Source organism: Heptranchias perlo, chromosome 34 (genome assembly GCF_035084215.1).
Source record: "Heptranchias perlo isolate sHepPer1 chromosome 34, sHepPer1.hap1, whole genome shotgun sequence".
NCBI lineage: Eukaryota > Metazoa > Chordata > Chondrichthyes > Hexanchiformes > Hexanchidae > Heptranchias > Heptranchias perlo.
In genome coordinates this window covers 13,473,024-13,499,808 of record NC_090358.1, presented here as the reverse complement: position 1 = coordinate 13,499,808, position 26,785 = coordinate 13,473,024, and the positions used below count along the sequence as shown (strand labels likewise).

The 26,785-nt window shown below is 39.3% G+C and overlaps 1 protein-coding gene across 1 annotated transcript in view; it reads left to right on the top strand.

Moving 5' to 3' along the window:
- myo5aa (myosin VAa) overlaps positions 1-26,785 on the top strand; it is a 161,308-nt gene that overhangs the window by 132,018 nt on the left and 2,505 nt on the right. The window contains exons 30-40 of the mRNA XM_067971455.1: positions 3,829-3,906; positions 5,439-5,637; positions 9,364-9,438; positions 10,696-10,789; positions 11,484-11,630; positions 14,414-14,568; positions 19,454-19,543; positions 20,559-20,709; positions 23,019-23,301; positions 24,682-24,856; positions 26,026-26,106. Coding sequence (XP_067827556.1) covers positions 3,829-3,906; positions 5,439-5,637; positions 9,364-9,438; positions 10,696-10,789; positions 11,484-11,630; positions 14,414-14,568; positions 19,454-19,543; positions 20,559-20,709; positions 23,019-23,301; positions 24,682-24,856; positions 26,026-26,106 — 1,528 coding nt within the window. The remainder of the gene's footprint in view (positions 1-3,828; positions 3,907-5,438; positions 5,638-9,363; positions 9,439-10,695; positions 10,790-11,483; positions 11,631-14,413; positions 14,569-19,453; positions 19,544-20,558; positions 20,710-23,018; positions 23,302-24,681; positions 24,857-26,025; positions 26,107-26,785) is intronic.

The following is a 26,785-nucleotide window of genomic DNA, read 5'->3' as shown; positions in this document are numbered from 1 at the left end:
TCAGTAGTGGGACCAGAAGGAGTCGTTGGGGACAGGGATTCTTCCCTTTGGCCTCCTTTACAAAATCAGATAATTGGAAAACTATCTTGCCAAAGTAACTATATTTCCCTGCAGATTTCTGTCTGTGAGTCTTTGAGGGTGATTTTAAACCCCAAGAACAGGTGGGTTGGGGGCGGGTGGGAGTTGAAAATAGTTGTTTTTTGGGTCGCGACGGCAACCCGGCTTTATTTCCAGGTTTAACATCGGCGCGTAAAAGTACAGGCTTCCCTTTGGGAACGCAAAGTCCAAAAATTTTGCGGTTGCAACCCAAAAAAACAACAATTTTCAACTCCCACCCGTTCTTGGGGTTTAAAATTACCCCCATTGTGTCACTAGTTGCGTGTTTTGCTATAAATTTGTTTGACCAGCATTTGAATAAAAACTAAGATTTATAGATGTGACTCATGCGAGTGGCATTAAAATCCAGTTTGGCCGGAGGTGTACAGCAAAACCATAATTACCTTTTAGTTAGAAGTTTTCAAAATACCATCAGCACAATGAATGTAATTGTGTGGATATATTGTAAAATAAAGGCTAGCCTATTAAAACATTTACTTTTTACTAATATGTGTATATATATATAACTTTAATTTATGATATACCTGTAAAGCTAGTAATCAGTTTCCTTTATTTGGAGAAGGCAGAACATGTCTAGTTGAGCCGTACAGACCAGGAAGATTGCAGGTTTGAACCTTGACCTGTGTTGTGTTGGGGCAGCAGTAAGGGAGCTACAATTGACCTCAGCACCCTAGGTTAGGGAGGCAAAACCAACCAGGGTTCCCGCTCCTGATTCTTCCTACTTGAATGTGGACGTTGTGTGAGGCCAGGATCAGGCGTGGCTGTGATGCGCTCCCCCAAAGTCAAATACCCTGCTGACCCTTGCTATCAAGGCTCATGTGTGAATTGCCATTTGGATGAACCACTTCTCATGGAACTGTACCCGAGAAAGGAATCAAAGCCTTCAGGAGAGGAAGGGAGCAGAGAAAAAGAAGTATTAAATTAGAATGTCCCTCTTGTATTTAGTAAAAGTAATTATTGATGGATGCCTGGGATCATTCTACCCTTTCAGATGAGCCTGTAAATTGCAGCCCTTGACTTGCTGGACGTGAACCAACAGAATATAACAATGCTCATAATGAAGCTTTGCAAGAGAGCGTCAAACTTAAGCTGATGTTTGACTAACTAGCCTTGTGATGTGAAATATTAAAATGCGTTCTTTCTAATGGTGGATTAATGAATTAATAAAACAAAATAATAATAAGTTAGTGACTTGCTTTAGAATCTGAGGATCTTGTAACAGAGATGAATGATCTGTTGCCTTTTTTTCCATGACAGCGGTTTGTCTGAATTAATTATAAACTGAGTAATTTTAGTTACAGCGAAATAAGCTGTGGAAGTTACTAAATTTGTATGAGATTTGCAAAGCCTGGCTCTGAAATTCCGGGGTCCCTGCTCTATTGGCGGAAGTGCAGAGTAACAGGACTTCTGACTGCCTACAGACTACCCTGTGGACCCCATCCTAAGTCGCAGGGACAGGCGGCCTGTCCGTGTATTAGCGCATCAGAAGTGCCTGCCCCATTGTGCCTACTTTGATAGGGGGAACCCTAAAGCCTGGAAAAGGCTGAAGAAAAAAGGATTTTTTTTTCTGCTGTTAAGAGAGCAAGTGGCTGTCTGTCTTTTTAAAGGTAATCCTTTTTCCTCTGGGATCGATTTACCTCTTTTTTGGGCATTGTCAACCCTTCCTATTGGTGGTGTACCGGGCAGAATTCCAGGGAACCCCCCGAAGATACGCCCCAAAGATTCAAGCAAACTTGGGGACGGCGGGTGGAAGACTGACCCAGACAGCAACCTCTTTCCCCCTCCTTCCCCCGGACCGGAATTTGGACTGTGGAATGAACGGGGCAGAAACCTGATAGATCTGGATTCCACCCTCGGTTTCAGCACCCCTATGAGCATTGGATAATTCAGCCAAATTCCATCCTCCCACAGAACCAGAACTTCAGGCCTCTTGTTTCTAGGTTTGTTAAACAGTAAAACTGTTTGTCAATCAGTGGCCTAAAGTGCAGCTAGCAATCATATCAGGATCCTGATTTTTGTGATGCTTTGTTTTTGACATCAGTTGAACTACAAAAATATTGTATCAGAGTGTATGAATTAGAAATAAGTGGGTTACTTTCTGTAGAAGATGGATAGTCAGCGTTCATGTTATCCTTTAACTATTCAAAAAGGAGTAGCTCCAGCATTCTTTTAAACAGAGCACTATTGTAATGATTGGACACAAATCTCAAATAGTTACCATGGCAATTACTACTTTAGTTATTCTTAGACAAAAAAGTTATCAAAATAGCAATCAGGGTATTTAATGTAACCAAGACTAGAATACTGCTAACACTACTCCAACAAATGCAATTCTTACTATGCTGTTTTTAGTTTCTGTTGGAAATGGGGACAAATTGCAAATAATTGAGATCCACAATTATCCATAAATTAGAACTCCAATAAAGTTTTTATAGATATTGAAAAACTGAAAACGCAGTAATGCACATCTTCATTCAAAGTGCTAACTACAGAGAGTCTGGAAAATTGGAAATATGCATTGTTATTTGTTGATTATTTTAGCAGTACCAGGAAACATATTTCTTTTAATTCAGTCATTTTCAGAATTAAGCTTTTCTCTTCCCTCATTGTAAAGTTTGCTTCACATTCTATGGACTAAGTCCCCAGATGGTCAGCTGGAATGCCCTAAGCAGGCTCCCCAACCGATAGCCATAGGATAACAGCACCATACTATTCTCTCATATTGATTTGGGTTGGATAGAAACATTATTTGTGAAATATAGTGGTTCTGTGAAACGAGTGATTTCCACCTGCCCTCACCCCAACCGATCGACATATATATGTAATGTTTTGTAAACTTTATGTACCCATGACGATAGAAAAGCTCTTTTTATTTGAAATATATGTGATGATTTCTAATATATTATCATGATCTAACACCTATCTACTAGATTACCTCTCCTTTCCCTATCTCTGTAACCACGTCCACCCCTACAACGTCTTCTCCTTCCCTACGGCCCAACATTAACAGCCGTGCCTTCAGCTGTCTGGCCTTATTGCCCATCCCGAATTGCCCTTGAGAAGGTGGTGGTGAGCCGCCGCCTTGTGCAACTGAGTGGCTTGCTAGGCCATTTCAGAGGGCGATTAAGAACCAACCACATTGCTGTGGGTCTGGAGTCACATATAGGCCAGGCCGGATAAGGACGGCAGGTTTCCTTCCCCAAAGGACATCAGTGAACCAGATGGGTTTTTACGACAATCCGGTAGTTTCATAGCCACCATTACTGCTACTAGTTTTTTTTTATTCCAGAATTTTATTTAATTAATTGAATTTAAATTCGCCATCTGCCGTGACGGGATTTGAACTCATGACTCTGGATTATTAGTCCAGGCCTCTGGATTACTAGTCCAGTAACATAACCACTATGCTACCGTACCCGATTACGCCAATGAAGCATGTTGGGATTTTTTTTACGTTAAAGAAACTATAAAAATGCAAGTTGTTGGTAGTGCATTACTGGCTAAAATTGTTTTCAAAAGCAGAATGAAATGTAAAATGAATGGTGGATAAGTTCATTAACAGTTGATATTTTAATAGTGTGTTCTGAAGGTCTTTATGTGTCTCCCTCGTGTATGTTACCATCATTTGTGCATCATTGTCATTTACATTTCATGCTCATTCCCATCATTTGTACCTTTTTTTTTCTGTTTGCATTTTTGTTCTCATTGAAGACCATCACAGGACTGCCATTTGCTGAATGAGGATGGAGAGCTTTGGATGGCTTATCAAGGGTTAAAACAAACCAACAGGTTACCACATTTATACCTAGGGCCTTTCTACGTCTGCACTTTGTTCGTCACTAACCAGAGACCTTTGCTGCGAACTTGCATTACAGAAATATGCTTTGGCACGTTTCAGTGTTAAGTGTTAATGTTATAGTAAAAAGTATTCAAACTCTTCCTTCTAGAGTTAGACTTACTGTGTTAACAAAGCTTAGACTAGAAAATTTCAGTAGTGTATTGTGCGGTGAATTCTAACTGAACTTTTTTATGGCTGCTGTACAGTAACTTCAAGGTAGATTTTTAAACGCACATATTCTGCTTGATGGCAATGTAATCTTTTTTAACATTAGATATATACTGCTACTTATAGAATAACAGAAGTAAGGAGGAAGTTGTGAAATGTTACCTGGTGGTGGCAGCTCTTGAAACCTTCAAACACTTTAGGAGTATTCCCTTTTTTAAATCAAAATTTACAGTGATGCAAGAAGATCAGATGATAGAGAATTTGTTTTGATTTCACTGCAAAGACTTAATGCAGAGGAACAGTTGATGCTGTGTGTCAGCACAATGTCTTGACCTGTCACTTCTGGGCCTGCATTCAAATCTAACCAAGACTGACTGTTTTCTGTGAAAAGAGGCCATCTCAGCTCCATTTCTAATGGGCATGAGCCCACAACACAAAATCGTGCCTAATTGATAATCCTACTCAGGCACGCCACAAGAATGTCCTGTGTGGGAAATGTAAATATTCCACCAGTACAGTAGGGAGAAGCTGTTCTGAGTTTGGCGCTGAAGCATATGGATTGGGTAGAGTAAAGGGAGCTTTACTCTATAGCTGGTTGTGCCATACCCTGATACTGGGTTGCTATAACTAGAAAGTGTTCTGTTCCTCAGTGCTGGCATCCTTCATCTCGATGCGTGCAAACTTTCATGTAAATGAGATAAAATGAAGATACAAACTTTCAGGCATTGAAGAAGGGCAGCATGCAGATAGACTGTTCATTGCATACTTTCTAGAAGATATGCCGGCTAGTTCCTCAACTAGCTGGCATCTAGTTCCTCAACTCTGTTTTCGAAACGCAGTAGTAACCTGTCGCTATAGCCATATTAATGTTCCTTTTAAGCCAACTGAAACCACTGCAAGGCAAAATCTTGGATTTGCCTTCAGAAGCTTGTTTCTTGTAGCTATTACTCTCATAGTCCTGTTGCTGCTTTACTTTTTTAAACTTTCAAAGTGTTACTTCAATTCACAAGTGTTGATATTTAAATTAATTAAGGCCATCATTGTGTTCAGTAGTTGTAAAATTAAAAAAGAGCTGATGACAGCATCCTGGGTTGCATTCTTGGTTAAAAAATAAATCATTTTATGAATATTTTCATTCTTCCACTTGCCTGTACCACTTTGAAAGGTTTAAAGGATGTCGTGCCTTTACATTTGCCCTGAGGACAGCACGCAGTCGCAGCTTTAAGCCTTGAGTGTTGACCAATTGATGGACTCTGCTTTAGCCATGTTGGTTTGGAGGGGTACAGTTACAATTTTACAATGCCTTTTTCCACAGGTTGCTGGAATCTCAGCTTCAGGGCCAGAAAAAGAATTATGAGAATGAGTTGGAGATTTTACGTGGGGAGGTTCAGAATCTCAAGGAGGAGATAAATCGCCAGCAACAACTATTGGCCCAGAACTTGCAACTACCACCTGAGGCCCGAATTGAGGCCAGCCTGCAACATGAGATTACCAGGTTAACCAATGAAAATCTCGTAAGTATTACCTTGCTTTGTCAGACTAAATGGTTATAAAGTACATCACAGTGTAGGTAACAAAGGAAGCCCATTTCCTTTTTGGCAATATTCTGCATATACATGCTATAGTGTGCAAACTATACACGTACAAGCCCTAATGATTAGGTACATGTTGTTTGCCACTATAATTACATGCATAGTGCCAGCAGAATTATTTAGCATTATTCAAACCTTTTGATCTGAGAAAAGCAGGCATGTTATTGAAGTAGCTGATATTAGAGTTCAATAATAGGGTTACGAGTAGAAACATATGTTTTAACGATGATGAGCAGTGACTTTGCAGTATATGTGCATATATTTCAGAATTGGAGAAGACAACTATTTACTTAAATATAACAATAGATGGAGGTAACTTTTAGTCATTCAACATTACGCACAGAATGTGAAGTGATTTTTAGTAGTTCTGTCATGTTATGATTACTTGTATGGTTTCATGTTACGACAAGCAATGATGTGGAGATGCCGGTGATGGACTGGGGTTGACAATTGTAAACAATTTTACAACACCAAGTTATAGTCCAGCAATTTTATTTTAAATTCACAAGCTTTCGGAGGCTTCCTCCTTCGTCACATCGTTCACCTGACGAAGGAGGAAGCCTCCGAAAGCTTGTGAATTTAAAATAAAATTGCTGTACTATAACTTGGTGTTGTAAAATTGTTTACGACAAGCAATGTCAAACTCTTAATTGGCTCCATTTTGCTTTCGAATTGTGGCAGGCTATGCATGCATAGAATCTTGGCAAAACATGGGTTTAATCATTGATATCCAGGTTGTGGGAACTTTACTTCTTCTGTAACATTTCTCTCTGACCTGAAAAGCATCTGTTGTCATTTCTGAGGTGATCCATCTCAATAATTAGTCATGATTCTTAGTCCATTCAGATTGAGTAAAAGCATTTTTGCACATATTGACTGAGGCACTAAAATAGTTTTCTGACTCAAACGGCCAACAGTTGATGGTTCTAAATGTTATATTATGTTTTTCTCCACGCTGAACAATAAAATCAATTCCTGCTGAAAAGGGGGTCTATCAATTTGGCATTTTCTCATACAACAATTTATAACATTAAATCTGTGCCTACCCCATCCCAAGTTTTACATTTCTCCACATCTAACTAAATAACCTTACCTGTGGGGGGATGAAGAGAAGTGCTCCCATTCTGTCCATTTTGAAGATATTAGCATTTTGAAAATTGCTATAATTGCAGAATCTAGGCATGGCGAGTACCTGCCCGCAGCCTGATTACACACCTCCATATAACAACTAAATGCAGTACCTTCAAAGCTTATGGGGTGAGGAAAATGGGATGGTGGCACTGTAGCTGCCAACAACACTGGCTACATTTTACAAATGCATGAATTATTATTATTGATGCATAACATGGAGTCTAACTGAAAACATCTGCTTCAACTTAATACAATAAATTCATCCTTATTCAACAACTAAACTGATTCAATTATTTGTCATTAACTAGTTGCCCTCACTAAGCTTTTTAATAAATAAAACATGGTGCCAGGATATTGGTGCTCCAGTGTGTTGTGCCAGAGATGAGGACTTGTGCTCATGGTGACAGATTTTGGCTTTTAGTGGAGACCAGGTGCCTCTCAATGGGAAATTCAAAGAGCAAGTCACCTTGAGAGCAGCATTGGTGGAAGCAGGGCAGAAGATTGTAATCTTATGCCCTCAGCCAGAGAGTGATATGTGGCATGTGGAAGGACAAAAAAATAAATAAACGTGAATGGAGGACAGACTGTAATCAACTACCTTTTTAAGTATCAGATAGCAAAGACAAAGGCGTAGATGCTTGTACAGTTTATATCAGACCATTTGTTTCTAAATGTGAAAGCGAAGAAAAAAATATAGCCACACCAGTTCATGTTTTTGGACTGAAGAGGTGCAACTTTAAAAGTTATACAGTGGAACCCAAAAGGAAATATTGCTCTAAAAACTAATGGTCTGGGCTCCTTGCTGGTGCAGTTGGTAAATGCACCGCATTGTGTAGTACTCAGCCACACAGATCAGGAAGGTCCTAATGTGAGCGGATTTAACTGATCTAGATCAGGACAACTTTGGGAACTCCAAAACTGGCAGCATTTCTGGGAAGGGAAAAATTCAGCCAGGGTTCCTGCTGCACATTGCCATCCAGTGGAAAATGTGCATTTTGTAGGCGTCAGGTGAGGACAGGATCAAGCTTGTCTGTGATGGTCAAATAGACACCGTTTAACCTCTCACATGAAGAATGGCTACTGGTGAGTTGCTGGCACCTATGGAATTGTACCCAGTTAAAGACATCAGGAGAGGAGGGAAGAAAATTGTGGGAGGTCGGGGGACAAAAAGTAAAAGAATAACAACAGGCAGAAGCAATTCACATGAACTAATTCAGATTTGCTCACTCTAAGCTTCTGAAGTGTTCATTACAATTAAATAGAATTAATCCCCAACACACATGCATATAGTTACTGCTGTAAAAACAAAATACGGCAGACCAAAATGCAGGAGAACTGTATTTTAAAAAATAAAATGGAATAACTGCAAATGCTGGAAATCTGAAATAAAAACAGAAAATCCTGGTAATACACAGCAGGTCAATCAGCATCTGTAAAGAGAAAAGACAGGCTCTGATATGAATTCTGATGAAGGGTACACACTCAAAATGCCAGAACTGTGTCTTTTCTCTTTACAAATGCTGATTGACCTGCTGTGTATTTTCAACATGTTTTGTTTTTATTTCAGTATTTTAAATTGATACTTAACCCATCTCATTCCATGTTTGCATTATTTCAAATTGAACTTGTTCTAAGATTGCAGGACACAGGGCTGTAGGAAATTTGCCAACAATTAATGCTTTAACTGCGTGTTTCAGTTTGGAGGAAAGATTAACTGGTTGTACTACACTTGCAGTTACCAAAATCACATTACAGTTCATAAGTGCAATAGACTCTCCTGGCATATTTCAAATGTTTCCTACAGAGATGAAATACTGAGACTTTAAAGAGAATTGTTTACTGCAATAAAAATTAATAAATTGTTTAACAGGAGTTGCTGCTGTGGAAATGGACGAGCAGTAACTTTTAGTTTTAATTCGTAAACACTTGTTCAAACATACTATTCACAAGGCACAAAGGCGCCCAATCACTCTGCAATGTACTCCATAGTATAGAAGTAATAGCACCTCGCAGAATGTTAAACTAGATTTTATTATCCGAGGCAAATTAGTCATGCAGATAACAAAACACACCATAATTTCATGTTGTTGACAGAAGAATCTTTTGAACAGTCATTTGATGCAATGATGCTTCTTCAAACAGACAGGCAAACTCAAAATTCATTTGAGGCCTCGTTGTGTCATCCGCTATGCAAGTTGTCCTCTATTTAGTTTACATTGTACGTGACTAGATATGACTTTTGCTGGCCATACAGAATTCTGCATGATAACCAAGTTAGGTCAGAGTACAAACCCAGTTTATTTAATGGTGTAGCTCGGAATTGAAGGATAGTTCTTTGGCCGACGCAATTTGAATAACTTTTGGCAGGCTTGAATTTAAAAAGAAATGCACACAGGTAAAGTGAAGACCAAAGAACACATACTGTCCTGTTAAACAACTACTGAATATTTCCCATTCTACTCGCATAATTTCTAAACTGTTTGGGTAATGGCACAAATTTCACCACTATTTTTGCAGTATTATGAGGAGTTATATGCAGATGACCCCATGAAGTATCAGTTCTACAGGATTTCGCTTTACAAACGGATCATTGTATGTAGATCAAACCATTGTTGTTTGGCCTAAATTGTTCTCTTTCCACTGTTTCTCTGTTCTGGAGCACTAACAGAAGAATGACCTGCCTGTGCACCTGCAAAGAAAAGTCCTTGTTTTCTTCTCCTATGTATTGTGGCTACACAACACCTTACTGTTTTACTGGCAGCACTTTTAACACAGTGATGCAATGTTCTTTCAATGCGGTTTATTGCTAATTCTATTGCCTTGGTCTCAATGGAACAAAGTCATTACAAGTCAAAAAAAATATATTTTAGTAATTTTTGTTAACTTGGCTACTGCTTCTAAAATTCATTTACCAAATAATCAAGATGGTAGTTTTTTTTTCAACACTTGCTGCATTCAATTATATTGCCCAACTTGCACAAATGATTAGGGAAAGCATTTACTAAATACATAGTTGCAGCATCAACTGGACATACTTCCTTAGAACTCAAGTAATTGCTCATGTTTCTAACCAGAAGCAATTTGTCACCATTCAACCTTACTTCAGCTGTGAAGACAGGCCACCGGATCATGGATGACTCCCTGATACTACCCATTGGCACCACCCATGCCACTGGAGGTACTCTGGAACATGAGCTCATCTGAATTAGAGAGATTCAGCAGTACTGGGTTGAACCTAACCCTTCGATTTGGAATTGACTTCGACTTTTGATAGAAGTCTCAAAATAGCGCAGTTGTCCATGTGCAAGACAATTTAATTCTTAAAATCCATAAAGAGCACATGTAGACACGCGTGTACATTTTGGGGAGCTAAAAATATATTTTGTTCAAGCATTACTAACCCAGATAGTTTCATCATCTTAAGATAGGAGGTACAGTTGCAATGGGGCAAGATGATTGTACTAGCTGTACGTTCACCCACCCTCTCCCCCAAAGATGTCTGTCCCAACAGCTGCATGAGAAAAACTGTCCCAACTCACTGAATCAGGCTGACCGTTCTACATGAGATTTGCTTCCATCATTCATGGTAAACCAGCAAATTAATCTTAAAAGACTTTGTTTCTGTCAGCCATGTTTTCATCTCTGTGAAACTGCATCAATTAATTGCCAGCTGTACCCTGATTTACGCTTGTTTGTGTTAACCAGTTAATATCAGCAGTCTACACTTTCCTTGCATTATGCTATACTACTAATCTTGAGTGTTAGCAATGTTCACCTGTAACAACATCATTTCAGTAGTATCCTATAGTTCAGCATTTTCAGTCTGGTTCTCTTTGCCCTTTGCTACAGGATCTTATGGAACAACTGGAGAAACAGGACAAGACTGTCCGGAAGCTGAAAAAGCAGCTTAAAGTATTTGCAAAGAAAATTGGTGAACTAGAAGGTATGGTCATATAGGTTGAAACCAAACTTCTCCCAAAATAGTTGCTAGTGAGTAAAATAAGAATAGAATAATCAGAATCTTACCATAGTCCCTTTGAACAGAGTACAATGAATGTTTCTGTAATCTTGCTGTGCAATATCCTTTATGTATTATGTGCTTGGGTAAGATAACAGTTTGTTTTAGAACATTGAGTAGAAACCATACAATCAGATTTTTGACTAGATAACAACAATGAAAAAGGTGTACAAATGTACATTGATTTCGAGCTTGTGCCCCTTTACCTCGTAAGGGCATGCTGTATGTAGTATCTGCTTGCATAATTATGCTAAAATGCTTCCTTCCCATCTTAACTTAATATAAACAGGATGTACTGTATGGTTTAAATATAACTTACATTGCTCAGTTAATAGAGAACTTGCAAAAATTAATACTTTTGCTAAAATGTAAAATAGCCTTCTGCATGGTGGGTGTATCGATTGGTACGCCCATTTAAGTAAATTTATGATGCATATTTGGTTTTAACTCAATATATTTTGAAAACTTGTTTCACAGTTCCTTTGTGATATATATTGTCAAAATAATGCCTTGTAAAGTAATTAAGGCCTATTCCTCCTTGTATGCTTTGCATGCAATACTCCACATAAACAGGTCACTTGCATGATTTGTCTGTTCATCTTGTCTTTGTTTGTAATAGTGGGCCAGACAGAGAATGTGTCACCAGCTCAGCTGGCAGATGAACCCATCCGTCCTGTGAATATTCCAAGGAAAGAAAAGGATTTCCAGGGAATGTTGGAATACAAGAAGGATGATGAGCTTAAGCTTATCAAGAATCTCATACTAGGCAAGTGTATATATCACTTCTGTAGTCTTGGCTCCGTTCACTCTCATTTCAGAGATGGATTGAATCTGAAAATGGAGCACTTTTTCTTCTACTGTTCTGCGAGTGTAATATTTGGCATGTTGTTTGTACAGAGTAATTCATTTTTTTTTGAGAAAATGCACTTGATTTTGAATTAAGCCAACTTTGGAGTGAAAGTTAACAGCACAGGCAAAGCATAGCCTAGATCTTCCTCCATTGGTGTAGCTTAGACTCGAATGAAGTGTGCTGTTTGCACCCAATTTTCCAAGAATTGCTCATTTGCATAGCTTCAGCACCATCACCTCCAAGTTACCCTCCTGTCACACACCCTCCTGACTTGGATCTATAACACTGTTTCTTCATCATCACTGGGTCAAAATTCTCATATTTCTCCCTAACACCTTTGTGGGAGCCCCATCACTACAAGACCTGTAGCTGTACAAGAAGGTGGCCCATCACCACCTTTTCAGGGCAACTGGGGATGGGCAATAAATGTGACCTTGCCATCATTGCCTACATCCCCAGAACAAATAAAAAGAAAATGAATGGGGAACAAACTCGTGGTGGGAGCAGAAAATTGTATGTAAGTGAAATTTAACGGGAAAGAATGTGTCGAAATAGGGGACAAAAATTCCAAAACCTTTTGGAAAGGCTCAACTCATCTGGAGAAATTGCTAACACTGAATGAGGAGGGGACTAAAAGTGACAGGTAAAAATGAAGGGAAAGGAAACCCACATGGTAGACACAAGTCTGTAGGCAAGTGATGGAACAGCCTAGTGCCCAACCCCCTATTTGTTGACTGCTGAAGTAGAGGTGAAGCTACATGAAGTAATTGTGAGACAAGTGCTTTTTGTGCCATTCTATTTTCCCATCCCCGTAGGTCAGCATTGCACCATACCTGCAAGGGGGTAGAGCCAAGTTTCAGGCCACAGTTGACGACAGTTACTGGATGTGCTAGCCCTATGCTGCATGGTAGCTGGAATGTCCTTGAAGGTTGAACTGATGGGCAGAAACAAGTACAGATTCAAAATTGTAGAGAACTAATTTGCCTTAAGGACTGTTTTTATATCTGTCTGGTTAGTTCATTAGATGGAATAGTGACCTCCCCCCACCCCCCACCATTCCCATTGAGATTGTACAAACAACCAGGGGCTTTTAGTCTTTAGTTATTCAAGCATTCTGTAATCCCTGCAATATTTATGACTTACTACTTGGATTTTAATAAGATGTAAATAGGCACATTTTGATCAATAACGACCACATTCACAGCGCATAGGATTAATGATCCGAATTTCATATGTTAAAGTCACATTTGGATGGTAGTTTAAGTCTAGGAACCAGAAACCCGCTCCTGCCAGATATATATAATTTCTGTTGCTTTGCATATTGCACCAGTGACCCTAGACTCTGTCAGAACTGCACCATTGAATAATAAAAATGCACCTAACGAGGGCAACACAGTTATTCCTCTGATTGCATCAAACATTCTGAGCCCACCAGTGCCATTCTGTAATGGCCTCAGTCGCTGTGGTGATTACAGTGACGTTAGTTCAGCAAACTCAATCTTGCCATTGATTTTAATGGGGGTGGAGCTATGAGAATTAGCTGTTTGACTTTCTCGGCGAGGGTCTCTGTAGAGCAGTACAAAAGTCCCAGAAAAATATGGCATGGTGTACATAATGCCACACGTCACTCACTTCATAATTTCCTGGAATTTCTACACCATAATAATAGTATACATCTACTGGCGCAAGTTTTCAGCAAATTCCGGCCCGATGTCTTGCATGCCCAAATGTTGGGATATGGTGTACAGGACGTCTCCACCCCAAGTTTATATTTAAATTAAGTGGGCACATCCAATGCCGCTGGTCCCGAACCCCCAGAAACTGTGTCACAATGCAAAGTGGGGGAGGGGGCAGAGTTCCGGCAGGGTCGACCTCCCACTCGTTTTCATCTGCCAGCCCAATTGACGCCACTGCAATATGTGGACAGCAGCAGAAAATCTAGGTTCACAGGACCAAAACCATTCCCCTGTTCTGGATAATTAAAAGAGGCAATAAAAACCAGTCCAGTCAGACCTCAGCATTTAGGACTAACGAGTCTATTCTCACATGTTTCTTGGTTGCAAGGCAAAATTTTCTGACAAGGGGTAACAAATGGCTAGGCCCAGTGGAAATTTCTGCTCTGATTACTTTAAAGTTTGTTACACTGAACTGGGAATTTGTTCTGGTGGCTGGAGATTTTTGCTGTCCATTTCCGAAAGCAAAATTATAAATTGCTGTGCAATATTGATTTATGTTTGGCTCAAAGAACTAGTCAGTTTTCTCAGTTCATTACAGCAGAAAATTTCAGTGATTCCTTGGTGGTCACAATTCGAGAGACTGGATTTGATGTTTATGTGGCCATGCCACCATCAGCCATTTATCACTTGCACAGAAATAAGAAACACATCCATGGCATTAGTAAGCTAGCATTCTCCCTGAAGGTGGGTGGAGAGGATGAACCTGTACTACAGCGCTCTCACCAAACCTCCAGCATATATTGGTTTAGTCTTGAGCAGCACTATTCTCAAGGTTGTGGAGATCTCCATGTCTGCTCGACTTTAGTTGAATGATGATCTGTGCCGGTGAGAGCCCTGAGGAATGTACCTGCGATAGATAGATGAAGCAGCAGTCCTCACCTGGCTTGTGTTTGGCCTGTCGCTGTTTAATCAGTACCTTGTACAGCCTTTCTGAAAGTAAAATGTACTCCTTTGAAATCCCAGAACTAAAGCCTCGTGGTGTGGCTGTTAACCTGATCCCCGGACTGCCAGCATACATCCTGTTTATGTGTGTACGCCATGCCGATTATATTAATGACGATCAGAGAGTGCGATCTTTGCTGACATCATCTATTAATGGCATCAAGAAAATCTTGAAGGTATGAAAGTTCTTTTCAAGGGTAGTATGAATCTAGAAATAAAAATAATTAGTGAATATCTAGTGAACCTCCTGGAATCAGCAGATACAATGGATGCTAGAGTTATTTCTTGCCGTGGTGGGATTTGAACTCTCTGGTTTGCAAGTCCAGTGCCATAACCACTCGGCTGCTGTACTCGAGCTAATCCTCTGCAGACCGAAGAAGTAACTGGAAATGCTGGAAATACATACCAGGTCCATCGTTAACTGTAGAGTCAAGAACGTTTAACATGTTAGGTAGAGACCTTGGCCTAGATTTACCAATTGGTAACTTGTTTAAAATAAATGGAACAAAGCCAGTGTTTAAAAAAAAACACTGGTCAGAAAATCTAGGCTGCTTTGTCAGAAGTTCTGACAAAGGGTCTCTAGTCAAAAAGATAACCTATTCTTCCTCTCTGCTGATAGACCTGTATTTTTATTTCAGATTTCCAGCATTTTAATTTTTTAATATATCAGTACATATGTATTTTTGTTTTGTGTTTACAAGGAGTAGATTCTGACAGTGGTATGATTTCAGTGTGCTACTGCTGGACCTGCTCCACAGTGATCATATTCAGTGAAGCACAAGACATTGACTGCCAGCCACTGTCGTCACATCATCCAACCTCACAACCCACATTGATCCCAGCTGAATATATCCTTGATATATAATCAGACCGTTAATGTGAATACTAGCCTATGATGACCAATAAAATCAATTGTAAACAATTTTACAACACCAAGTTATAGTCCAGCAATTTTATTTTAAATTCACAAGCTTTCGGAGATTTTCTCCTTCCTCAGGCAAATGTTTCAAGGGCTCCTTGAAGCCTACGCATTTATACATATAGAACAATACATGGTGTTTACAGACTGCCCCTGCAACTGCCCGTTGCCAAGGCAATCACCGTGTTCAGACAGAGAGGTGTCACCTGCAGAACCCCCGAATACACATTCAACAAAAAAACAAACAGGGAAAAAAAACAGAGAAAAAAAACACAGAGAGAGGCAGAAACATCCGGAAGGCAGAGAGAGCCAGCAAATGACCCATTATATTAAAAACAGATAACATTTGTTCGCTGGTGGGGTAACGTGTAGCGTGACATGAACCCAAGATCCCGGTTGAGGCCGTCCTCATGGGTGCGGAACTTGGCTATCAATTTCTGCTCGACGATTTTGCGTTGTCGTGTGTCTCGAAGGCCGCCTTGGAGTACGCTTACCCGAAGGTCGGTGGATGAATGTCCATGACTGCTGAAGTGTTCCCCGACTGGGAGGGAACCCTCCTGTTTGGCGATTGTTGCGCGGTGTCCGTTCATCCGTTGTCGCAGCGTCTGCATGGTCTCGCCAATGTACCATGCTCTGGGGCATCCTTTCCTGCAACGTATGAGGTAGACAACGTTGGCCGAGTCACAGGAGTATGAACCATGCACCTGGTGGGTGGTGTCCTCTCGTGTGATGGTGGTATCTGTGTCGATGATCTGGCATGTCTTGCAGAGGTTACCGTGGCAGGGTTGTGTGGCGTCGTGGACGCTGTGTGGCGTCGTGAACAGCGTCCACGACGCCACACAACCCTGCCACGGTAACCTCTGCAAGACATGCCAGATCATCGACACAGATACCACCATCACACGAGAGGACACCACCCACCAGGTGCATGGTTCATACTCCTGTGACTCGGCCAACGTTGTCTACCTCATACGTTGCAGGAAAGGATGCCCCAGAGCATGGTACATTGGCGAGACCATGCAGACGCTGCGACAACGGATGAACGGACACCGCGCAACAATCGCCAAACAGGAGGGTTCCCTCCCAGTCGGGGAACACTTCAGCAGTCATGGACATTCATCCACCGACCTTCGGGTAAGCGTACTCCAAGGCGGCCTTCGAGACACACGACAACGCAAAATCGTCGAGCAGAAATTGATAGCCAAGTTCCGCACCCATGAGGACGGCCTCAACCGGGATCTTGGGTTCATGTCACGCTACACGTTACCCCACCAGCGAACAAATGTTATCTGTTTTTAATATAATGGGTCATTTGCTGGCTCTCTCTGCCTTCCGGATGTTTCTGCCTCTCTCTGTGTTTTTTTTCTCTGTTTTTTTTCCCTGTTTGTTTTTTTGTTGAATGTGTATTCGGGGGTTCTGCAGGTGACACCTCTCTGTCTGAACACGGTGATTGCCTTGGCAACGGGCAGTTGCAGGGGCAGTCTGTAAACACCATGTATTGTTCTATATGTATAAATGCGTAGGCTTCAAGGAGCCCTTGAAACATTTGCCTGAGGAAGGAGAAAATCTCCGAAAGCTTGTGAATTTAAAATAAAATTGCTGGACTATAACTTGGTGTTGTAAAATTGTTTACAATTGTCAACCCCAGTCCATCACCGGCATCTCCACATCAATAAAATCAATGTAGCAGATTTTTTTTTAAAGAATGTTGTGTAATTAGAAATTATTTATCCTGTGCTTATATGTAAACAGTGACCACCTGAACTAGGAGGGAGGGGGGAGGGAGGGAAGGGAAGGAAGGAGGTGGGGGGGGGGGGGGGGGAGAGGGAGAAGGAGAAGGAGAAGAAGAAGAAGAGTATTTTAAGGACTAACTAAAGATCACCCCAAACACCATTCAGCAATACTGCACCTGAGAGAGAAGTAAATGGTAAATAAAGGACACATGGCAGGTACCCAGTAGATATGATATTTATCCAAAGGGTGCGACATGCTAAATAACATGAATGATGCAGTCATGAGTTCCTAGGATGTTGGGTTTGCTTAGGTTTGTTGTATCCAGTGGGCATCTGGCATGTAGTTTGTTTACTAAATGTGTATAAAGTTTAGCAACTTAATTTTAAAGCCAATATAAATACCAGTGAATTAATGCAATACATTACATTTCAATCTCGTATCTATACAAATCATTGGTTAGGTTGCAGTTAGAATAATGTGTCCAGTCTTGACCACCTTACTTTAGGAAAGATGACATGGCTGGAGAGGATGCAGAAGAGATTCGCTACTAGGGACCAGAAGCTTTAGTTATGAGGCGAGACTAAAGAAAGTGGGACCAGAACAAAAAAAGTTAGTAGGAGATATAATAGATGTGTTCAAAGTTATGAGAAGTTTTGATCAAGCAAATCAGGGAAAAATATTTCACCCTATTAATGAATTGGTAACTTGAGGGCATGAATTTAAGATTACAATAAAAGAACGAAGGGAAAGGTTAAGAGAATTTTTATTTAACGCAGAGGGTTGTTAGGACATGAAATGCTGTACCAGAAATGACAGTGGAAGCAGAATCCATAATAATAGCCTTCAAAAGGAAAGTGGTTAATATTTGTAAAAGGGTGTGGAGAAAGGATATGGGACTAAGTAGATAGAGCTTTCAGAGAGTCGGGGAGAATAGCCATCTTCTGTGCTGTAAAGTTCTATGATGCTAACTGTGATATGGCAATTCTGTAAGATGTTCCATAATATGCTAATATGTATACTGAAAATTAACTTAGGAACAGCACTTAAAATCATTAGCACAGTTCCCCGGCCATGAATGAACAGAAAAATAGATTTATAAAGTGGTATATCTGAAAATGATGAAGCTGAGTTCGTGGCTTGGGATAGAAACTCAATTCAGCTACAAAGTAACAAATGAACTATTTTCAGATCTTATTTTGGTCGCAAATACACCAAAGCCTGGTCCGTAGTTTTTCCAGTAAACTCTTTCTGGAGCCACTTTACCAAAAAAGGATTGTAGCAGCTTAGTTTTTTTGTGGGGAATGTGAAATGAAGAGCTCCAAAAACAGTGTGGCTTATCAGCCATCATTAAATGTCTGGTCAAGGAGTGGAACAAAAAAACAGAATTTGCAAGCTCTCTCTTCTAAACTGTCGGATACCAATATGGGAAATGCAAGTTTAACCGAATCTTTCTTAAAGCCATTTTATATTCCTTTAAAGCCATTTTATATTCCTTTAAAGCCATTTTATATTCCTTTATTATTACACAACCATTATGCAGTTTCCACACTCATTTTCAGAAACCTTTGATGCCACTTTGTCACCATGTGCCATTTGGGGTGCTAACACTGAATACAATACCCCCCCCCCCCCACTCAAATTCAGCACTGAGCTTACCAATGACTCACAAAATCTTACATTTTGCAGGGCACTTATCAGCAAGCAGTCCTTTTAGGCTTTTCGTGAGATGAAAGTCCTAAAATTATCACTTGCTGAGAGAGTATTCACAAAATAACTTCTATTGTGAATCAGCACTAAATTTGGGTGTACTTTGTACCCAGCGCTAAATCATTGCAGGATACCATAGTGTTCTGGAAATGATTGTGGGAGCTGGATAATAGCTGTGGTCATCCTTGAAACAAAGGGTCAGCTTTTGCAATATTAAAACATAAAATAGCTTTAAACTGTGAGGTTATATTTAATTTACCAGTTCATAAGGGAAGGCTCACAATTATGATCTTTGTGAAATTTTCTTGTAGTATGCCTTTAATACTGAAATTGCATGCTTGTTAAACTCCTTAAATTTGAGAATAGAGTCTCTTAATATGTAAATATTTTATGAGTGTATTCTGCTACAGCATTTAGGACTATACTTATACAATCATTATCTCGAAGTAAAAGCTTCTGTGTGTCATGAAGTGAGTCATAAGATAAATTTGGCTCAATATCCAGAACACCTGCACAGATTACCTGACCGTCCAAACTCAGTTATATTTTGTTGGAACTATTGTAAGCAGATATTGAATATGTAAACTGAGCACACAGTAATCTAGTGTTAAGACATTTTCACAAGGGAATATCTTTCTTTAAGCTTGCTTCAGACACGTTTTCCTAATGTTCTTGCTTTCTCCCACCCTCCCTTATTGCAGAAACGAAGTGACGACTTTGAAATTGTGTCATTCTGGTTGTCCAACACTTGTCGCTTCCTGCATTGTCTGAAGCAGTACAGTGGAGAAGAGGTAAAATGCAGTTTTGTAGTCAGTTGTGGAAAGGTTATCTTAGAAATGAGTTTCATTGCTGTCACCCTTTTGTAGCTCACAGAATATACACCTTTCCTTCTTATTACAGCTGCAAACATCACTCTTGCTCTTTTTTACATTATGATAAAAATTGTAAAAGTTAACTTGGAAAATGTGTGTGCTACCACAGAAACAAGTCTCAATTTGCAATATTCCAAGCTTTGTTGTTTTGATGTAGAAACAGTTTTGAAGTTCTCAAAGATGTGGGAGAATTTAGTTATGAATGAATGAGCAGGGTTAATGCTGGAAGAGGGGACAAAACAAAATCAGGCACCATGTAATGGCCAAGTACTTTACTTTGCTCAAAAGGCTAATTCTGCCATTGAATCGTCTTGCTTCCTTATAATATGTATTAACAAAAGTTGTAGGAGAAATCAACATAACATTTTATTTAAATGGTGTGATTTAAGAATTTGTTAATTCCTGGCAAATTATTTCAATTTAAAATGTGATCAGAATATACATTATACTCAGCATGGTAATAATGAATATACAGTGTGTTTTAATCAGCTCTCAATTCCGTTTCAGAATTATCTTTGAGGTGCAGCTTAGTACATTAATGCAGACTTACTGTCCCCTATTCCATACGTTTTCAAACTGGCCGTGGCCACAAGGTCATCCCAATTTTGTCTGTTAGTTTAAATGGATTAAGGACTGCATTAAATTAACGTACAAAGGAATTTTACACAGATGAGTTAAATTTTGTACTGCGAATGGAAACTAGATCCCATGGAATTTTAAAGCAATATTGCCATCAAGAGTAATCAGAGATTTGTTCTATTATTCTATTGATAGATTATTTCATTGATGTTGCTCATAGCCTGTGATACATTTTCTCTTTTTGTTTTTAGATTATTAGTTGAGTAGCATGCTGAAGAGTGTATTGTCAGTGCCAGCAGCTTTAATGATCATTACAAGCTTTTGTTTTACTAATGTAATTTGCTCACTATTTTAGGCATTCATGAAACATAACAGTCCTCGACAAAATGATCATTGTTTGAGAAACTTTGACCTTGCTGAATACAGACAGGTCATAAGTGATCTAGCAATTCAGATATATCAACAACTCACCAAGGTCATGGAGAACGTCCTGCAGCCAATGATTGGTAAGTAGTTGGAGATAATGAGAATTAAGAAAATATATTTGTTATTAAGGACAAATATTGCCTATGACATCAAGAATTTTTAAGCAAATTAAACCACTGAACAGTTTTTTGTGAAAACAGGAAGTTGCTGAACCTCAGTTTATTGAACCTTCAAAGAAATAGATTTTTTTTTGAGTGGAGGGAAGAGGAATTGACCTGACCCAATCCATTTGAGGCTAGAGCTTTGATTTATTGAATGAGGGAATACTCCAGTTTGATCAGATAGAGATGGCATTAATACCTTTTGATAGCGGAAACACTTCACCCATATACTGAAAATTGACTTTTGGGGGATAAATTCCAATGTGGCAAGCAGGTCCTTCCTACAGTGTACGGTAACAGGTATATTGTGACTTGAGATGTAAGAACAGCCTGAAACGATTAGGAGTGTGAAATGATGAGCATTGTGGGAGAACCTTCACCACAAGGACTGCAGCACCACCTTCTCAAGGGCAATTAGGGATGGGCAATAAATGCTGGGCTTGCCAGCGACGCCCACATCCCATGAACAAATTTTTAAAAAAGACAAGATCCTGCTGGCGGAAAGCTGGAGAGAGAGGAAGTCTTTTGGAACTATAACAGCAATATGAAATTGTTTAAAAATAGATAATCCAGTATTTTAAGGTGGAAGCTATTTTCATCTGTCAAGTTAAAGCCTGATTATCTATTACATACCATTTTTATTTTGCTGTAGCAACTAAATTATTATTTTTCCCCATATTATTCTCAAACAGAAAGAAACATCCCAGCTTTGGTAATACCTCTGTTTGAAAGAACAGAATTATAAAATATATTAAATTTAGTAATATATTTCTTAAATTTTTTTTTACTATACTGCATCTTGAAGAATACTAGGAATAGAACCTGGGAGGCCATGAACTAAATTTCCCCCCATTGGAAAACTAGAGGTTATTCATTAGAGGTTTGAAGGTTATCAATTGTTCATCATGAAGTTCAGTATCAAAGGGAATTCACCCATCCAGCATTTCTCACATTTTCAGGGGTTTGTGAGAGGTATGTTAGGACTCTGCTCCATTACGATTCAAGGTGTTTTTCAATACAGAGCCCCTGGCTCATGGTATTTAATGTGACCTTCTCTATAACTATGCAGAAGGTTCCTTTGGACCCTGACATAACTCTTTTGGACTTCTTGCAATTGGCATTATTTGGGACACGGAAAATAGATGGAGGTGTTAACAAAGTTACACTTGCAAACATTGGAAAAGCCAGCCCCACCACTTTTATTCAGATAATAGATATCTATTGGAACACCAAGCTTTTGAAAAACAAGACCTTTTCATATGATTTGAATTCTTTTTAATGTTTATTGAATTCTCAATGTTGCAGAACAGAAATCATTTGGGATAGTTGGCTAGTCTGGCCCTCTGTTAAATCCCTGAGGTGGGAGTGATCTCTCATGCTTCTTAAATGTATGTATTTTGGGGGAGTTCTTTTGTTCCTATTATTGTGTTCTGATATCACACCAAGGACTATGTTCCAAACTAAAGAAGTACACCAAGATAGAGCCCTTTAATGACTTTTTCCTAAACTATTCTGGCTGAAAAATACAGTTCTGTACTTCACTTTATGAATGTTGTGTATAATTATATGTGGCTGGCCTCAGTGTTTTTGAGGCTGGATGTGGAAATGTAATGTTCTGTTGCTTTCTCATGGGTCCCACCAGCCTACACAGGTGCTGCTGCAGTGTTGAGTATGTAATTTGATATGCTCAGAGATGCTGAGGAAACTGGGTGTGTCTTTTACTCTGTCTATATATATATATAATTGTAAACAATTTTACAACACCAAGTTATAGTCCAGCAATTTTATTTTAAATTCACAAGCTTTCGGAGGCTTCCTCCTTCGTCAGGTAAATGTTCAGGAGCTCCTTGAAGCCTGAACATTTACCTGACGAAGGAGGAAGTCTCCGAAAGCTTGTGAATTTAAAATAAAATTGCTGGACTATAACTTGGTGTTGTAAAATTGTTTACAATTGTCAACCCCAGTCCATCACCGGCATCTCCACATCATATATATATATAGGGGAAGGAGGGAAAACAATTAAATAACAAAAGGCGATTACGGTGATTATTATACAAAGGCAGAGGTGTGTTAAATAGCACTTGGAGATTGATTAAACATGGAAACTTTGAGCACTTTTTTGTGAGGAACTTATTTACCATAAAGGGCTGCTACTAATCTTCATTCTTGCTACAATGAGAAAATTGGATTGATAGCTATATTACTAACTTCCTTGTATTGTGAAATAGTTTCAGGTATGTTGGAACACGAGACTATTCAGGGAATATCAGGGCTAAAGCCCACAGGACTTCGTAAGAGGACTTCCAGCATTGCAGATGAAGGAACCTATACTCTAGATTCCATTGTTCGGCAGCTGAATAATTTTCATTCTATAATGTGCCAGCATGGCATGGATCCAGAGCTCATCAAACAGATTGTCAAGCAGATGTTCTATATAATTGGATCCGTCACCCTCAACAACCTGCTTCTTCGCAAGGACATGTGTTCATGGAGCAAAGGAATGCAGATCAGGTGAGTGGCCTATCCAAAATCATTAGAAAGTTCATGTGCTCTGTAGTACTGTTATTTAGAAAACCCATGGATATCATGCAATATTATCTCTAGTAATGGCTTGCATTTTCAAAAGAATGATATAGAAATATGAAAGAAATTTCATTTTAAAAATGGTTAGATTGTTTCTTGTTTTATCTCCTTAAATTGGAACAATTTAGACTAAAGTATTTAAACATTAATTATTGTTTAAAAAAATATGAATGTTAATTAGTTCTTAATACACAGAACATTCAGCTGTAGACTAAAGCTGTGTAATGAACAGCTTTAGACAGCAGTAGAAGAGTGCTACATATTTTGTTGGTAAAGAGAAACCTACATATTTTGTTGGTAAAGAGAAACCTACTTATTTTCAGCCATCAGCTCAAATCAGAAATAACTTTCTAACAGACATTTCCAACAGACCAACTATTTCCAATAGACCAAAACCCAATTCAGATCTTTTCTCTTCAAAATTACCCCACACTTCTACTTAGTGAAAACTTGAATTTAGAATTCCCAATCCAACTTCAAACTTTGATGATTTAACTTTCCAATCAACCAAAATACAGCTGCATTAAAATTATTGCAAGGCGTTTATCGTTAGCTGTTCATGGCAGTGGATTTTCAGGTTTTAAGGACTTGGGTTTTGTTCCCAGTCTCATTTGTCTTTTAGGGACTGATTTCAGGGTCCAGTATGCCTTGTCCATGCCCATTTTTCGGTGCAAGCCGGGTATACTGGGCAGTGAAATCAGGCAGAAATGAGTTTTCCCGGATTGCCACCTGATTTTGGCCCTGCACCAAATTCCAGTTGGGTCTGTGGCAGGTGTTGGAAACTCTCATCCAAAGCAGCCAGTCGCTTCATTCGTATATTCAAAAGCAGCTGGCAAGCAAACTGGAGGCCATGTTCCCAGCATACCCCTGGCAGGAAAGGGGCTAGGGGTGCACCTGTCATGTGGGAGGGCCTTTAAAAAGCTCATCTCTGATTTAGGTTTATAGTTTGTTTCTTAGCTTTTCTTAATTTTTGAAAATCTATTTCCTGATGGCAGTTAGGTTTTCATGAGCTCTTATGCCAGTTTTTTTTGTCCTCACCCCCTCTCTTTCCTGGTACCTTTTATCCGACATGAGATGAAATGACCCCACCTACTTCTCGTTCCTTTGTCCACCACAAATAATAGGTGTGTTAACTCCAATTTAATATTGGTCTGTCAATTTATGCTGCTTGAACTGTTTTTGCATAACCTGTTTAGTAGTTATGGGGTATGTCCTAATTTCAAATGAACTTGTGAAAAATTTGCTAACCCATCAGTGACCTACATTTGAAACCAATCTAACCTGCTTTTGTTCTTCTCGGTTCTGCAGGTACAATGTGAGCCAACTTGAGGAGTGGTTGAGAGACAAGAATCTGCAGAATAGTGGTGCTAAAGAAACACTAGAGCCTTTAATTCAGGCTGCACAGCTACTGCAGGTGAAAAAGAAGACCGATGAGGATGCAGAGGCCATTTGCTCAATGTGCAGTGCTCTTACCACTGCCCAGGTACGCTGCAAAAATAAATTCTGGGTGTCAGTGGAAATTCATAGATAACAATTTCAAATTATTTTTTCTGGCCAAATTTTTCCTTTTTTTTTTGAAGGTGTTGACTCCTTACTGGGATCCAATTTCACAGGCACTGATCACCCTCTAATACCTTGGCCAATTGGCCATTATTCATGTCTGAGCCTCGACAGCGAATGTTTGCTGTCTGTTTCGCCGAGGCATCACAGCTGAGCCCAATACTGTCCTCACCCAAAGTCCACACAAGTACATCTCTAACAGGGTTTGTTGGATACCAATCAGCAACAGATACCGTGGTCAGTTTTCCTTTCCCTCATATAGGGGCATTAAGGCCAACTGCAATACCCCAACTGCTGCCCCAGTAGAGACCAGAGTTTGAAACTGGGACCTTCCTGCTGATTAGGAACAGCTTTCTAAAATACTAATAAATTGAATCATCTAAAAATGCTAAGAGCTTTCTAGTTCATTCACAGAATTGTGGTCATATGTGTGTATTATTTATTCTCAAACTTAAAATGGATCAATGTTGCCATGGTAGCGTCTCTTGCACCCAGAGATGGCTGTAAGGACACAATCAGTAGTGTAGTGATATGTCTGCCACTACAATCTTCTAATTTAAGAAAAACATTAAAACTTAGTGGAAACAAATTTCTATTCCAAATGCAAACTTGTTGTGGTGGCCAACATAGTGGCATATCCTTCAGTGCAGGATGTTCTGGGTATATTCTTGCCCTCCCCCTCCAGCATTTAAAAATATTTTGTGAAAAACATAGAAGGACACAACTAAATACTGGGATGGGGTGGGGCTGTAGGGAAAGGAACTTTTCCTTTTGGTCATTATGTTGACAGTGGTTTGTATCAATCATGTTATTCGTACAAGAATCCAAGTAAAAGCTTTAAGATGTATTTGTTAGCTTCATAATGGAGGTGATTAATCAAATATATTAACTCGTGCACATAAAGGCTAATCAATTTATGCTGGGAATAGTGTACCATTAGAATTGTATTGAGTGAGTATTTCTTGAATGATATCAGATAGTGTTGAATTCCATTGTAGTACAGGTACATCAAATTAACTTACACTAAGAGGCTTCTAACCTATGTAGTAAAAACTTGAAATAGTAACTGCATTTTCTTTCTTTGCCAAACAGATTGTGAAAGTCCTAAATTTGTACACTCCTGTTAATGAATTTGAAGAGCGTGTAACTGCCTCATTCATACGTACTATTCAGGTAAGACTTTAAGATTATAAGATCTTTCTTACTTTTCTATGGAAAAGAACAATTATCAGCAATAAAAATTGTTTAGTTCATACGTTCTTCCTTTCTCCCCCCCACCCCCCACTTTTCATGTACATTTAACAATTTTAACTTTGGGAACTTACTATAGGGATACTGGAATGTTTAAATGGCATTTCATTTTAAGTGTTTATTTTTGTAGTAGAGGGTAAATATTTTAGTAATAAAGCTATTCCTGACATTTGCGTTGCTTTTATCGTGGTTTCTTCCGGCATGCGTGTGAGCTGAAAAATTCAAAAATCAGCTGGCCTTGGGAGATGGGAATTTTCCAGGGCTTGCTGGCAATCTAAGGGTTGTTGATGATTAACTAGATTTTTGAAGAGAAATTTTTAAGTCGAGCAACTTTGAGCTAAGTTTGTTCTCTGTGTCGCTACAGTGTATTCCTACAAACCAGATGGGTAGTAATCATCCTCATTATAACACTTATTTCCACTATAGGACTTTCAGGAAAAGCTCTCTTTGCAAACTATGTAGAAAGTCTTGGGTATTTTGCATGGCCCCTCTCTACAAGAAATAACAGCGAATGTTGTGGGATTGCTTTATTTTTTTCTTCTGAGCATCAATGTCAGTACATGAATGTTTCCATGGATGTACACATTGAGAAAAAACCTGC